The following is a 15,972-nucleotide window of genomic DNA, read 5'->3' on the forward strand; positions in this document are numbered from 1 at the left end:
TGTATGAAGATCATAACCTCTGCCTGAGCTGCAGCACAACTTGTAAGACACATCTTATAAAGAGATTCCACCCTGCACTGAAAGTGGGTATTACTTTGCATAAACTTTGCCATATTTAACACACAATTTGAACAGGAAAAGATCATCACAGGAAACTTAATCCATCCTTATGTATTAAATTAATTGATATAAATCTGCATGTGAGCCTTCCTTATAAAAACTCTGGGGGTTTTATGAGGTATGGGATGCTGTGAGACTTTCCATTAATTGTTACTTCCACACCTTGTGGCCTTGTTAGAGCACACAGTGAGGAGAGGATGTGCTCTGGGCTGTATGAACAGGCTGCTCCTCAAAACAGAGACGTGTTTGCAAACAGCATCCTAAAGATCTGGGGCTGAACACAGCAAGTGATAACCCTGCTAGGAATAGAGACCCTCAAAAGAGGAGATACAACCATCTCAGACATGGAGGCTGTTCCTCAGAGGAGCCACCCACTAAACACTTGGAGAAGAGTTTTTACTGCTTTGGCACCTCTGCTGGAAGAGTCACTGGAAGCAAAGATTCGGCCAAACCTCCTGCAAAATGGCAAAGGGCAGTTCAAATGCAAAGGCCCTCAGAAGACCCAGGGAAAGGAGGAGAAGAGCACCAAAGCTACACCAAAGTGCAGTGTCTCAATACTAGGGGACATTGACATGTATCTTCTAACAGATCTGACCAGCATCATCCCTGCCACCACCAAAACAAAAAAGTGAGTACAGAAATCTCAGCATTGATCACATGTCCCAGCAGGGCAGACAGGCTGCACTGAAACACGTATTCAAGCCAAGACTCAGCACTGTTTTTGGGCCCAAGTGTTGCAGCAAGTGTGGCTCAGCATGTCACACCCAAGGCAGAGCACTGCCCAAAATACACACCCATGCAGGAGGTACACCAAAATAAGAAATCCCTTGGTTTTGTTAAGGCTGATGGATGTTCTCCAGGAACAGTGGAATAGCACAGTTTTGCCACGTGTAGCAGCTTTTCTACCATTCCTCCACCATCCACTCTCAGAAAAGGAATTGCACAGCTTCACCCTCAGAAAGAGAGACCCCCACAGGCAGCAGCCTTCTGTTGAAGGTTCACTGAATAGAGGCTGTACAACAGCTCTCCAGAAGAAAGCAGATCACTCTTATAACCTCCATCAGTCCCACCAGATGTCCTGCAGAGAAGCTGCCAGGGACACATCAATTCTGGGTAAGCAATTCCCCACGGAGAGGGCCTGGAAATGCAGTGGGACTCTGTGGCTTCATCCTCACAGACTCAGAGTCAGAGGGGTCCATGATGCAAGAGCACAGGCTCGCAGACAAATTCCATATATACCCACTTATTTACAGTATATAATCACCAGCACTCCCCCCCCAGCTCTTATATAGTGCTTTTCATCCACTTGTACACATGAAGATTCATTCAACCTTTCTTAAGGTCTCTTATGATTTAATAATATTGTATACCATAATTGGAGAGTTTCTCTTTTTATAGACTTTGTTATTATCCCTGGGCAGCTCTTGTTTAGTTTAATCTGTTTTATTATTTTCAGAAGACTAACAATGAAACACAACATGTTATGAAACAGAAATGCACAGGATAATAATGGTAATTTGTTATAGCAAGTAACAATTAATGGAAAGTCTCACAGCATCCCATACCTCATAAAACCCCCAGAGTTTTTATAAGGAAGGCTCACATGCAGATTTATATCAATTAATTTAATACATAAGGATGGATTAAGTTTCCTGTGATGATCTTTTCCTGTTCAAATTGTGTATTAAATATGGCAAAGTTTATGCAAAGTAATACCCACTTTCAGTGCAGGGTGGAATCTCCTTATGAACTCCACAGATGCATGGACTTCGTGCCAGGAAAATGAGCATTTGCACTCCAAAAGAGGTGCAGCTGCATCAGTGGCAATAATGGTTAAGGCTCTATGTGGAAACAGCTCAAAGATTAATGAAAAACCTGTAGCAGCAAACAGGAAATAAGCCCCTTTGCACTGGTGTTCCTGCAATGGCCAGTTTCTACCACAAAGAGCAAGAGCACTTGGTGCTGATTTGTGCTGATAATCTTCCCACAGTACAGTACAATGCCTGAGAATTAAATGGACAATAAGGCTTAAAAGGCTTGGTCCTTGGTTTGCTGGGATGGCAATGGGTGACAAGGCAGAGGCTGCATCAATTCCCACCTCCAGCCACTGCCTCAGAGCACAGGAGTCATCCCTTACAGAGCAGAGTTAAGTGCAGGCATTCAGAGCAGCTTATTCCTTTCCAGCAGGGGTAGGGAAAGAAAAAAGAAATCTCAATTAGACTGGGAAGAAGCAGCACCTTGAAGGTGGCAAATGTGCCAGGGCAGAATTTTCTGGTAAAACCTCAGCAAGTGTGGTTTGATGATCATTCCTGTGTTGCAAATAACAAGGGCACCACTCACACAGCTTTAGGTTTGCACCCACAAGGGGCCTTGGTAAACTGAGTAGAAGAAAAGAAATCCAGAAGAAAGCAAATCGTTCTTATGATGGGCCTTGGTAAACTAAAAGAAGAGAAAAATCCAGATGATGGCAAGCAACAAAATTACAAACCAGGTGTCATTTTATCTAGAGAGTGAACAAAATGCAGTTTGTCTTAAAAAATATTCATAAGTAGCACCTCAGCAAGAACTGAGGAAACGAACATCTCATGAACCTCTTCAGCAGCCATCCATCAAAGTGTGGAGAGAAAAAGGGATGAGACGTGATCAAAACCAAGCTAAGACAGTCAATCATCAAGAAGAGAAAGCAATAGAAACCAAAATCTAGTATAAAGTTATTAGTCCTAAAGACAGTATTTCAAACTGGATGTAACAGTTCTTCACCAAATATGAAGTCAGTTTGAAATAAGTTGAAGACCATGAAGGAAATGCCATTCTAACTTGCAAAGAAAAAAGGTAAAAAAAAAGGTATAGTGAGCGAAAAGAGGACACCCTTTTTTCTTTTCCCTTTCTTTCTTTAAGACTGTGAGACCTTAAAGAGAAAGCCCAGGAAAGCAGTCAGAAACAGAGCGAGGAAATGCAGAGAAATGCCTTTAGGTAACCAGCAGCAGGCAGAGTACTTTATTTTCAGGGACTCTAAAGAGTATTGACAAGGATGCTCCTGTGGGCAAGAAGGCTGGTCAAAAGCTGAGACTTTTAGCTAAAAGATGGGCAAAGAAAATTAATGGTGACACTGGTGCAAGAGGAACAGAATGCCCAATGAGAGAAAATCTCCAGGAATTGGTAGGTGTTAAATAGAGACAAGACACTACTGAAGCAAGCAGCAAAGATAAGCGTGACTGCATCCACCTCAGCCAAGTTGTTCAGGGGCATTAGAGAACTCTTTCTCTCATAAAAGGCTTTAAATTCAAGAGACAGGCAAATTTTATTCAGGGCTGACAAAATGTGAAGGCAGACTCCTTCATGCTTTGTACACACCTCTCCTACCGAGCAAATCCTCACCTCTGCAAGCAGCATGACAGCATGGACCCCAGCCAGGTCTGCATCCCCATCCCTGGGCAGGGAGCCTCCCCCCACCCTCCACAGGAGCCTGTCCTCCTTCCAGGGAGTGCAAGCAACCCAGAGAAACACAGCCCAAACTTACGCCCACAAACATCAGACACCTGCTACAAAAATTACATTTGTGAGGGAGACTTTTTGTGCACCTGAAACTGGGGGAAAAACCCAAGCTTTGAGGCACCAAGCTTTGGAAGACACCTAAAATCACTGTAAGGCATTCTGCTCTGGGTCAAAAGAAATCCTTATGTGCTTAGAGATGTATCTGTATATTCCAGTTATAACACAAGCAGTTTTACAAAAGAATCTGCTTTTCTTCACCAAGCCCACCTCTTCCAGTGTGGCTACACCAGCACTACATCAATTTCATGGCAGGTATCAAAGCAGCAGTGTGGAGAGTGAATGCCACAGCATGAGTAGAAATAGTAGACTAAGCTGTACAAGAGAAATACTGACACAATCTTAAACATTGTGATGTTCAGAGTGAAGAAAATACTTGTGCACTGTGTATTTAACCTGACACATTATAGCTCCACTATATTACCCTGCACTGTCAAACTGTAATATAGCATTAAATCAATAACAAAGAAAATGTAAGGTCTTTTTTCCTTCCCCAGGTTGTTTTGGTTCTCTTAAGCTCCCTGTCCTTGAAACTTATGCCACTGATACAGCTGAAAAAACAGAAGGATCAGCTGTAAACAACCAGATAGATCAGAAGGCTGACAGTGAGTTATAGAATCAGTTCTCTCTTTGGCTCTGTATTTACCTCTAACCCAAGTTCACATTCACTTAAGGCTTTGATCCAAAGGCACTGGAGCCTCACATGAGGCTCTCAATGCCAACCCAGAATACTGAGCTGCTGCTGAAGGGCCCTGTTTACTTCCCAGGCAGGTACACACCCAAGCCATCAGTGGCTAGCAGCCTTGGTGGGCAGACCTGGAAGGTTACCCATGCTGCAGTCAGCACCTGAGCACAGCCCAGACTTTTTAATTTATCCTTTTCCTCATTTTTTTTCCCAGCTAGAGTACTAGTAGGATGGCTCTCTGCACAAACTGTGTCTTTCTTGCCTTTTCAAATTCCCTTTTGCAGCTTACTCCCCCTCCAGCTCCTCTCCTCCAACAAGGAGTGGAGTGGACACTCTGACACCCTCCCCAGAGAGCCAGGCACATTCCCAGTGAACACCATTCCCACCTCCTTTGGGGAAGACCAGGTATCTGCTGTGCTTCCCTGCCATGCCATCCTCCCACAGCCATGTGTCCTAGATGTGTCACCACCTTTTTCTTCTGTCCCTGGTGGGCTGTTCCTTGAGACATCCCTCACCAGCAGCTGCCTTGGCACCACCACCGAGGCTGAGCACACAGGGCCTTCACTTCTCAGCCACCTGCAAGCCAGGAGGCTCATATCTGATCTTGGCATACAGGGGATTGGAAAGGCTTCACCCTCATCATTTTCTATCACTGTGTACCTTCACTGTGCTGCTGACTACACCAAATCTTCATCACCTGTGTTTCTGGGTTGGAGAATCTATCTAAATGGGGATTTGGCAGACAGAAAGAGAAAGAGGAAGGGAGACAGCATTGAGGATTGCACCTTCTGCTTCAGCAGCTGAGAAGCATTTCTGCAAAACCACTGGAAACAAGGAGTAACTGAAGTGCTACTGAGGGAATAAATGATTCAGTGAACTTCTGTTAGTGGAGGCAAGGTGTAAGACAGAAAGCACCCAGTTTAAATATAAATCCTGATTGAATTACAGAACTGGCAGTTCTCTTTTTTTGCCTTTTTTTTTTCTACCTTTCATCTTAACATTTTATAGGGAAGACACCAAAAGATAGTATGTTCTGAGTCCAAGAAGTTGCCTTCTTTAGAAAGAAGTGTATTGAATCACTTCTTAGAGAAGAAAACACCTGCAGGTAAGTAAGTCAAAGTGATAGCAGCTGGAGAAGAGAGCATGAAGTAAGTTTTTCTGAAGGACTAAGCAAAACCACTGCCTACCATCTCAGCTCCTGTGCAGATGAGGAGTTCTGCTAGACCTAACAGCTAACCATGTGTAATAGGAATGCTTCTGAACCAACTCATTCAGCATTCCTTTATTTTATAGAAGTCAAGAGAAAAGGCAAGAGAAGTTCAAAGACACAAAACAGACATTATTTAATTCAACCGTCCATATGGAGGCTTTTTCCCCCTTCTGATGTTAACCCACACAAAACAGTACAGCAGTTCTGTGAATATTTTAAGTTTTGCTTAATGGTTCCAGTGGGCCACTCTTTTTTTCCTCTGATCATTCATACTGTCAGATCCAGTGTGAATAATGTCAAATACTTGAGCTCTTTTCACTGTTTGGCTCCAGAGCATTAGTCTACGGGAATGAGGACTGTCACTTATGATTTCCAATTCATCAGGGACACTGCACTACTGTTACACAATTTCAGCAATGTCTGCTTCAGATTTTTCTGACAGATGGGTGATAAATTTTTTTAATTGAGATCATTTCAGGAATATGTAGCTTATATGTAGGATATGTTCAGCCTAATGAGAAGTCCACAGGGCATTTTGAGTCCTGCCTCTTACTTTCACAGCCACAAAAGGCAGAAAAGAGACAGACAAAGTTTCAGTAGATTGATGAATCTGTAGATATAAATTTCAGCCCACCCTTCACATCTGTTCTGTACAGGCAGTTTGGAGATCTCCCAGATGCTTTAATCTTAATGCAGCAAGATGCTAAACAAGCCTTTACAGATGAAAGTTTCATGCAAGAGAAGTAGAGCCACTAGGCTGATATAAAGTTTCATGCCGCTATTGAAATGCCTTGGATTTGACCAAATTAGCACCACAACAAGATAAATTAAATAAAACAAGCAAATCTAGAAACAATAAAGATACCAGAATACTTTGGTCCTCTCTTCCCTCCTTCCTGCACGCATCACAAAATTTCCTCGAGTATCTCAAGTGGGTGGAGTAAATTCTAACAAAAGTATTAGCAACGTTCATTTCCATTCTGTTACCTATCAGTTTCTGCTAAGCTTTTAACGAGAATCAGGGTAAATCCTTTTTTTTCCTTCTGCAGGAAGACAGAGAGCAAGCAGCAACCTCCTGCTGGGCAAGGCAGGGACAGATGCCTCAGGCAAGCAGAGCACGGCGGCTCAGCCACAGGTTCAGCGCTGCTTGGCAAAAGCTGCCCCAGGCTTCTTTGGAAGCACTGGGTTTCACTGAGGATTCACTCCACCCCGTTCTCAACATCTTCCTCTGACACCCTACTGGTAGAACTGAAATGGGAAGAATGTGGAAACTGGAAGGCTGGAAGGATAATTGGAACACAGTGGATATCATCTCCCTCTGCAGCCAGGGAAGACAAACGATTCCTTCCCCATTCCAAATGCAATGCCAAGTGGTGAACAAATGACTCTGCCTTTGACCCAGTGTCTTGGCTGTATGGTTATTATAAGCAGAGAGGATTAAATCTTGTTCACAAAATTAGTGTCATTTCCCTTCCAGAAAGGACTAGGCAGAGACAGTACTTCATCCTTTTTTGACACACACCCCTTTAAACGGCAAAGGCAAAACCAGTTCAAGTACATACAAATGGGAACTAGAACATTTAGTTTCCATTTCGTTATTAAAGTTTAAGTTCCTTTTGCTCATTAGCATCACAATCTCAATCCTGCAACCTGATCTAGGAGGCCAAGTCCAGCACTCCAGCACTAATACTGCGTGCAACGAGGTCAGTGGTGATACACACACGTTCACTCTTCCCTCCAATTACCCCCAGGTGTGTTGCTGGAGGAATGGATTAGTTACATAGATCCCCAAACTACAAGAGTTTGGTTGGACACATGATGGAGAGAGAAGGCACGCTGTGTGCACAAAGCCAGCTCTGCCTGCAACTACCTACTCCCACCTCACTCTTTACAGAAATGGGCTGAGATGCCCTTCAAGGAGAAGGTACAAAACTTGTTCCAAAAAATCCAGCTTACAAGGGTCTGTGCTCTTCAGCTTTCCTTTATGAGGAGCATGCCAGCCTGTGCCCAGACAGCCAACACTGATGGCTCTTGGCTCCAAGTCCACCTTTACAACCACAGAGCAGCAAGTGCTCTGCGGGAGTGCCAAAGGGACGTTCCATTTCCCAAAACTGCTCCTGCTTCACAGAAACACTCAATTTCCACAAATTCATGAAATTCTATTTATATATCCGGTGTGCTAACGAGTTACTCAATCAGCAGAGTGAACCAGGAACCGGTAACACATCCCCCTGGCAGACCTGCCAATGCACATACCCTTTATTCCAAACACCTGCTGTAGTTTGTAATGAGCATCTACCGATCACCCAGCACTAGACATCACTCAGCCACACCACCAGCTCTCCAGCACAGCTCTCTGCAAACACATGCATCATTTCTAAATGCTAAAATGTGCTAAATATTCATCATCGTTAATGTTCCATCAGAATAAATTAAATAGAGAACAAGCTAATGGAAAGAATGACAAACTGTATGTAACTGAGCTGATTTGCCACAAATTCTTCTCCTGGGGGAGAGAGGCCAGCGAAGGTTTTCTTTCTAGGATTAGCGAAGGTAGCTGTCACTTTACTGCCTCTCAACTTCCCTTTATTCCTGTAAAACCGAAACTCCTCCTCAACAACTTCGCCCGGTACACGGAGAAGGAACATCTGAAGCAGGGAGGCTGCAACTCCGCGGCTGACAAGGGAGGCTGGCAGCTGCCAGGAGGGATGCGCGGAACGGCGCGGTACCCGCGGGGCTGACCCCCTCCACTTAGCGCCAAGAACAAAGGCAGGGATAACTACGGATCTGTTTCAAAACACAACGCGGGAAGTTTCTGGCACGATCACTCAATTGCGGAGAAAAGGTACTCGAGATAAAGCACAGGAGGAACTCACGAGGAATTCATGTGAGCGCCTTCCCCAGCCAAAAGCGATTTCTGAAACGCTCCGTTTTCCCTTTTATCCCTCCCGCAGCCCGGGGAAGAGGCGCCACCTGCTCCCAAACGGCGGGCAAAGAGAGACACTTGCCGGGAGAGCGGCGCACTCCTCCGGAGCGTCGCCTCATCGCTCCCCTTCTCCGGAAAACTTGCCCCGGGCCGGGCTGCAGGACAGTGGAGCCCCCGCCCGCCCCCGTCCCGCAGAGCCCCGGGCAGAAATGCTGAATCACGAAGCCGAGGGCGCGGGACCGGGGGCTCCCCCTGACCCCCACCCGGGGCCGGCCGCCCCCGTCCGCCCGGGCACGGAGCCGGGGAGGCTCTGTGCGGAGGGGAGCCCCCGCCCGCCCCGCCGACACTCACTTGAAGGTGAGGACGCAGAGGGGCCGGTAGGACTTGTGGCTGGTGTTCTCGGCCATGCGCTTGCCCCAGAAGTCGTTGGCGAAGGCGGCGGACACGGGGGCGGCCGCCCGCACGTCGGGGTTGTTCACGATGGCCCAGACGTCGTCGTGCACGAACTCGCCCCGCAGGGAGTTGCCGTAGCAGAGGACGCACAGCCCCGCCAGCACCGCCGCCGCCGCCGCCCCGCCGCGCCGCCCGCCCGCCGACGGGCAGGGGGCCGGCGCGGCTCGGTCCCGGCTGCGGGAGCCCCGCGCCGAGCCCGTCACCATGGCGCGGGGCTCGGCCCCGGCTGCCCCGGCTGCGCCGCCGCCGCGGCGCGGGGAGGCAGCGGCGCCCGCATGGTGCGGGGCGGGCAGCGGGACCGCCGCCGGCCACTCGCGCTCTGCCGAGGCGCAGCCCGCCCGGCTGCAAATAAACAGCGGCCGCCTCCCCGCGCCATCCCTTCTCCTCCTCTTCCTCCTCCTCCTCCTCCTCCTCCCCCCCCGCGCCCCCTCCCGCACGCATGCTCCTTGCCGCGCTGTCACACGGCCGCTACCTCCTCAGCCCGTCGGCGCGGTGCGCTCTGCCCGCGGGGCGCTCTGCCCGCGGTGCCCGCTGCCCGCGGGGCGCTCTGCCCGCGCCGGCCCCGCCGCACAGCGCGGAGGGGACGCGCCCGGCACGGCCCGCGGCGGGGAGCGCAGTCCCGCTGCGGCGCTGGGGTCGCCGCTGTCCCTGCTCTCTCAGGAGAGGCGTGCAGGGCTGTCCTGCCGCCTGGGGCCAGCGCCTCCTCCGAACCCCCCTGCAGGCAGCCCCCTCCGCAGCTCCCCTGGGGACCGTGCTCACCTGGCCGGCGGCAGCATCCCAGCCGGCTCCACGGCACCCACGATGCTCCACAGCACCCACAGCGTGCATGCTGATCCGCTACCGATGCTGTTGCTGCACCGCATCCACGCTGCTCCACGGCATCAGTGCTGGGCCACATCCTCCACGCTGCGGCGTCGGCTGTGCCAAACAGTCCCCCACTGTGTCCTGCTGGAGGAAAAGGCATGTTCGTGCCACAGAACTTGTTTTCTCTATTCTGGTCTATTTCCTGTCTTTATTCCAAAATCGTTTGAGAGCTGTAATGTGTCTATACCCTCCCACGGATGACCTTTCCTGTGTTAGTGATAAGCCCCAATAATTTAAGGAAAGGCCATGGTCAGATCATCTATTCACCCATTTATGAAAACTACATAGTCACAGATTTTTCAAAAACCAGAAAAACAAGGACTCTATTAATGGGCTTTTACCCTTTAAAGAAAACCTTCTGCCTATAACCAAACAAAGCAATAACACTGCTTGGCAAAGAGGCTTCGATTCAATTAGGTGAATAACAGCCTGGATGCACTTTGAATTTGTTCTTGAGCAAAGATGCACTGGGCAGGGCTCAGCAGCAGCCTGTGCAGCTCCCAGCTGCTCCCGTGTGAGCGTGCCTGCTCCCGTGTGGGAAAGAGAGGGGAGCGGAAGCCTTGGAAAGTTCATGCAGGCTGTCCAGGGCAAGCCTGCTCCAGGAATGCTTTTTCCCCCAGCCTATTTGGCACTTGGAGTGGTCTGGTATTTTCCAAGTGCAACAGAGCAGGCTTTTCAGATGCACTTTTGTTATAGCTAAAAATAACAGTTAACTCTGCCTAGGACAGTGTGTTTATATCCGGGACAGAAGGAAACTCCACCACAATCAGAACCATTAATGCAAACTTTCCCTTTAAGCAGCTGATGAGATTTAGGCAGCTGGCTGCGTGGAGTTTTCATCAGCAGTGGGAGACCACTCACGATAATATATTGGTCTTCATTTTCACCAAAGTTTCAAAGCCTAGGCACGCAAACCTAGACTCCAAAGTCAGTGCATAGGCACAGGAAGAGAAACAGCCTGGTATCCAGAGGCACTCAAGTACCAGAGCCCACGAGGACCCAGCAGCTCTGGAAACAACCTCACTATTGCACACGTGCCTAAGAGGTGGGATCAGGACTTTTTGTTGACATAAATTAAAGTAGTGTTTGGGGGGGGAATGGTAGAGAGGAATAGACTGTCATGTTGTTGAAAGCAAAAACAATGTGTAAGATTTAAAGGTTGAAATTGCCTTACAGTAGACAGCAGGTCATATTTGAAATTCTAAGTTACTCAGCTGAACAAAATCTGCAATCCTCTAGCCCAGCTGGGCCTCAGCAGGCTGTCCTTCCCAACAAGACCCCCGTCCCTCTGGTCCTTCACCTCCAGGGATCAGAGTCCTCACAGCCTTTCTCATCGATGTCTTGCAGCCTTCTGTCCTTCCCCATCATCGCAGGTTGGGGGCAGCCCACTGACAGCCTGCTCCTGCCACAAAACAGGGCCCAGGGCTGCCACTAGGCAGCTTGGCACATGGGCAGGGACAGATCTCTCCATTTGTTATCCAGGGCTGTGGGACATGTCCCTGCTCTGTCACAAGCTCTGCTGTCCACTCCTTCAGCTTAATTAGTTCTTTACAAAAAGCTCACCAAAAATGCAGAGTTCTAAACCAGCAAATTATGAAGAGGTGATAGAAAATAATTTTCCCATCAAGGAATTTGCTGACAATATCTTCTGACAGTATCATACACAGCCATCTAACATCACACAGTACAACAGGCACACTCCATGAAGTAAATAACGTTGCTTATGAATACAGAGCTACAATATCCTGCTCTCTTCCATAACCCACCACGCTTGATTAACACCAAAAAGAGAGAGATGGCAGTTCTGACCCCCTCAGAACTCCTTCCCTTCACACTCTTTAGGAGGGCACCTACACAGACCATTGGCTTTTATCTGGCACATACCTAGACTTTGCAATGGAGAAAAACCCAATGTATTTTTAAACTGTTTCTTATGTGTTTATTGAAATGTTATGCATAACATGTAGTCAACACTGATTTGCCAAGTCCTTACATGACAAGAAAATCTATTCTCACTTCTCCAAGACAGACCAGTTCTTTCCTTTCTTCCCTCAAGCAAACATCTGAAAGAGACAAAGCAATGCTCCAGCCAGCCAGTGAGGAAGACCTCCTGTTCTTCACACCAAGACCCACTGAAATACTAACACATCATCCTCTACTTTCTCCACAAAGGGGAGCATTACCTCTTCATGCACCAGTCACCATCACAGATTGAATTCAAGATGTTGTCTGTTGCTAGAAGTCCTGTCCACCTATAAAGAAAGCATCAGCAAAAAGAATTCAGAGAGCAGAAGAAATACTGAACACTGCTGTGTTCTGAATGTCAGATCTGTACAGATACATGCAGGCATAGACACAGAGGGAGATGAGAGAGAGAGAGAGAAAGAAGAGAATACAGAGATGGGATGATTTGCTCCACAGTTGCTTTGTCACTTCCAAAAATATGTTATCTAATAAGATGTATTTCCTTCTTCTGTGAGCCTTGGTTCTTTCTCTACCTAAAGTAACCATGCCATTGCTTCTGAAATGTGAAGCCAAATTGCTTCTCAGAAAAGCCGAGCTGGCTTCTGGAATTGTGTGTAGTTGAAGTACTCCAGCTATTTTCCTGCTTCCTTGTATTTGACTCACAAGTTTTGTGCCAGCTATATAAAAAAGATTAACAAATGGCTGTTAAAACTAGAGACCTTGAAACTAATTATGTGCGATGCTCGAAAAATCCTTGCTCTGCTAATTGAGCAGAGCTCGTTACTTCCAAAGCAGGAAAGTTTTGCCTCCACTTGGAGTAAAACATACGGCAGCCAATGCAAGGCAGGAGACACATTTGAGCAGATACACTTCAAAGGGTTGAGCACTGATTGATCTGCTATTATCTGACAATTGCAACTGCTCAAAGGCAGAGAGAAACTGCAAATGTTTTGAGTTTCGAGCTTAAACACGGAGTTCTGAAGAGTCAAGCTTTGCATTGACTGATTAAAGTATAAGAATGCAGTAAATACAATTTAAAAGTTAAATTACCATATGGTCATAGCTAGAGGTAAATTTCAAAAGTAGCACATGTAAATAGTTTCTTGCTGTCTGAGCAAATAATTTTACATTTAAATGAAGTCATTTGGTAACTGGTCCAATTGATTTTTGCTTGTAGTCAGTTACTGCAATTCATTTCAGTTGCCCCAGGATGAAACTCTGTATCTGCCACACAGAGAATCTTCAGTGGATACAGATTATGTTTGTATGGTCAAAAACAAATTAGGAATCCTAAATCCAGTGTGTTGCCTGTGCTCAAAGAGCTTTGGAGAGACAGACAGCAATCCATGTGGGCCTGAACCCCTCCAAGGGGTTCAGTGCAGGAATAATTTGGTTTAGTCAAGTAGGATTTGCATTTTGGAGTTACTGGGAGCAAGGCAACTGTGAAAGGCTGTACTGAGATTTGCTGGGAAAATCCTAATTACGATCCTTTTTTCCTTCTTATCAAATTGCTTCTAAGTCTATTCAGGCAACAGAAAGTTTCTCTTTGGTGAATTCTTCCTAAAGCCCAGTGAAAGTTCTATGTTTTTGCTTTCACTTTCAGCTGTGGCCAAGAGCCAGAACATGCAGGAGAGGAAAGCTTAGTACCTTGGTCCTGTGATCCTTAGGAGACAAAGAAATCCAATATCCTCAGGACGACCTATCCTTTTCAAAGGGGATATAGTATTTCAAGTTCAGCCCACAACCCCCTAGCAAGCCTTCTCACCATGCCAGTCACAGACTGTGCTAAATATCAGCCCTGAAAATTCCACCCCCTCAGTATTTACCAAGGGATATCAATAAGAAGATATCACATGATAAGCACTGCCTGGTGGATCCTCATGGATGCTCATTTCCCACCCCTGACACAGATGGGAAGTAACAGAATCCTCTGTGACCCATTTTCACATCCATTTGTCACCTGTTTCATATGCTTGCGCAAAATGAGAGATTTCGAGCTCAGAAAAAGCTTGCCATAGTTGTTACTGGATTAGAGGGAATCTCTTTTTCAGCTCATACAACAAATGCATTTTCTGCCTTTGAAGAGACCTGACTTAAGCCTTGGTCTATGGGCAGGATTGTTCAGAGTCTTTGAGCACCCACAGTAGAGGGAGCATCCATGATTTGACACTACCAGCAAATGGTAGAGTGACTTGGGTTATGTAATCTCAGTTCAGAGGTCAGGGACAATACAAAGGTGGGACAAGCCCCAGTAATGAGAATAATTGGATTCTTCATCTCCTGAGAGGAGGCAGACTATGGCATAGGCAGATGAGATTCTCCACTCCAGCAGGTTCATCCATCAGCTGAGGGGATCAGTGCTTTCCATTTCTGTGTGCATGGCTTGGGTGCTCAGAAACCCATGAAACAGGGAGTGGAGGAGCAAAAGCATTTTTTTTTCCTTACTTAGAATGGATCTGCACTTTTCCTCTGCTGGAAGCATTGAAGAAGTTTCCCAAAGCCAAAGAAAGTCCTCAGCCTTGCCCTTGCCTGACAGATCTTTTTTATTGCAGCAGAGCAAGGGAAAAGTACAGGCAATAGGGTTTGAGTCATAAGAGTTATCATTTGCAACAGTCATCTATTTATTGCTGATTAACTATAAGACAGTATTATAAGAAATTTTATGCACTTCATGGAAATCAGTTAATGACTCAGAACCACAAAAATTAAAAAGGGAAAACCCAAGATAGGCCACCCTCTGGATAAGCAAATGAGGGATTCTTATATGACCCAACATTTTTTTTCACTTACATTGCATAGCGCTGGATGACATTTTCACTCTTCCTGGAGCACTGTTTCCAAGCAGAATGTGTGTTTAAAGAAAACCTTGCTAGAGAGAAGTTGCTTTAAAAGGATAACTTTCCCAAGAAATGGTCATTGGTAACTCAGACACCGCATGCTTCCCACGAGGCTGTGCAAGGACAGGTGTAAATTGTCATGTGGCTGTACTGCTGGATGCTGAGGTCAAGTGCAGGGTAAGACACTCTGATCAATATTTAGTAGTTGGGATTCATATTGCTCCTGTAGGGAGACATTGGATTTAGAAGATAAACCTGATTTTGGTGAGATAAAGGAGGCATTTTGGACTGTACTGAAACAGTTAATTTACCCTATAATCAGTCTTCAGAGTTGGCTGTAGGTTCCCCAATGCAATTGTCTCTTGAAAGTTCATATGTCAAAATAAAAGCAGAGGTTAAAGCCCCTGAGTCTGTTCCCCATTCAGATTCAGTTAGTTTTGTTTTCTGTGAATCTCTGAGCTGGAATGCAGCAGCAGTTCTCTCCCAAAAGTAACTGATTTATACAAAAGATCTTCTGGCATCCCTACATTTGATTGAATTGCATTGACTGCAAAAGGTCTGGTAAAATCAGACTGTTGGATAAAATCAGGAAATCTCTACATTTATTCTCTGATTACCAGGCAAGCTCAATTTCATCATGGTGAAGTAGAAGCCAGTGGTTGCAATTACCTTTCTTTCTTTTCATACATTTTTTAATATTTGGGTTTAGGATGGAAAAATTACAAATTAATAAATCTGCACCAAGTCCAGTCAAGACTCTCTGTAATATTATTATTCATATCTCCATTATTAGCAACAGCTGGAATAAATTTTAGCACAAATATTAAACTCTGTATTGTAGAATAAGCCACATGGAGTCACTGTAATTTGAGGAGGGTGAAAGTTTCCATAAAAGCTACTGCGAAAGGAATATGACATTATCTTTTTCAGGTGACTTCTTTGGATTTTATTTTTTCCAGCAGCTACAGTTTTATTTTGCACTAAATTAGCTCCAAATAAGCTTAACTTTCTAGTGTTTATGTTGAACAAACACTCCAGAAAAAGCAATGCATCAAGCATTCATTCTGGGCTCTGCTTCGGCTCGCTGCTTCTCTTGCACTGAGATGTAGGGACCAGCTCTGGCTGTGTTAAAGCAAAGGTAAATCCTCAAGCACAGTCACAACAGCCTAAGCCAGCTATGCTGGCTGGGGAGCTATCCCACCAGCTGGCTTTTCACTGGTTCTGTCCCTGCTCTTTTCCCAAGGCATTTGAGAAAGTATCAGCCAACCAGTAAATCAGTTAAAAATCAAAGCAGTAGAACCCTGTACAGCCTGTCAGAGGAAACAATTTGAGAGCCTGATTTAGGGGGGCAGCATCAGGA

The 15,972-nt window shown here is 46.2% G+C and overlaps 1 protein-coding gene across 1 annotated transcript in view; it reads right to left on the bottom strand.

Annotated features, from left to right (window-relative positions):
* TMTC1 (transmembrane O-mannosyltransferase targeting cadherins 1) overlaps positions 1-9,152 on the bottom strand; it is a 141,014-nt gene extending 131,862 nt beyond the window's left edge. Inside the window, exon 1 of the mRNA XM_066549630.1 lies at positions 8,845-9,152. Within this exon, the coding sequence (XP_066405727.1) occupies positions 8,845-9,152 (308 nt within the window). The remainder of the gene's footprint in view (positions 1-8,844) is intronic.
* Positions 9,153-15,972: the final 6,820 nt, after the last annotated feature.

This window comes from Molothrus aeneus, chromosome 5 (genome assembly GCF_037042795.1).
Source record: "Molothrus aeneus isolate 106 chromosome 5, BPBGC_Maene_1.0, whole genome shotgun sequence".
Classification (NCBI taxonomy): domain Eukaryota; kingdom Metazoa; phylum Chordata; class Aves; order Passeriformes; family Icteridae; genus Molothrus; species Molothrus aeneus.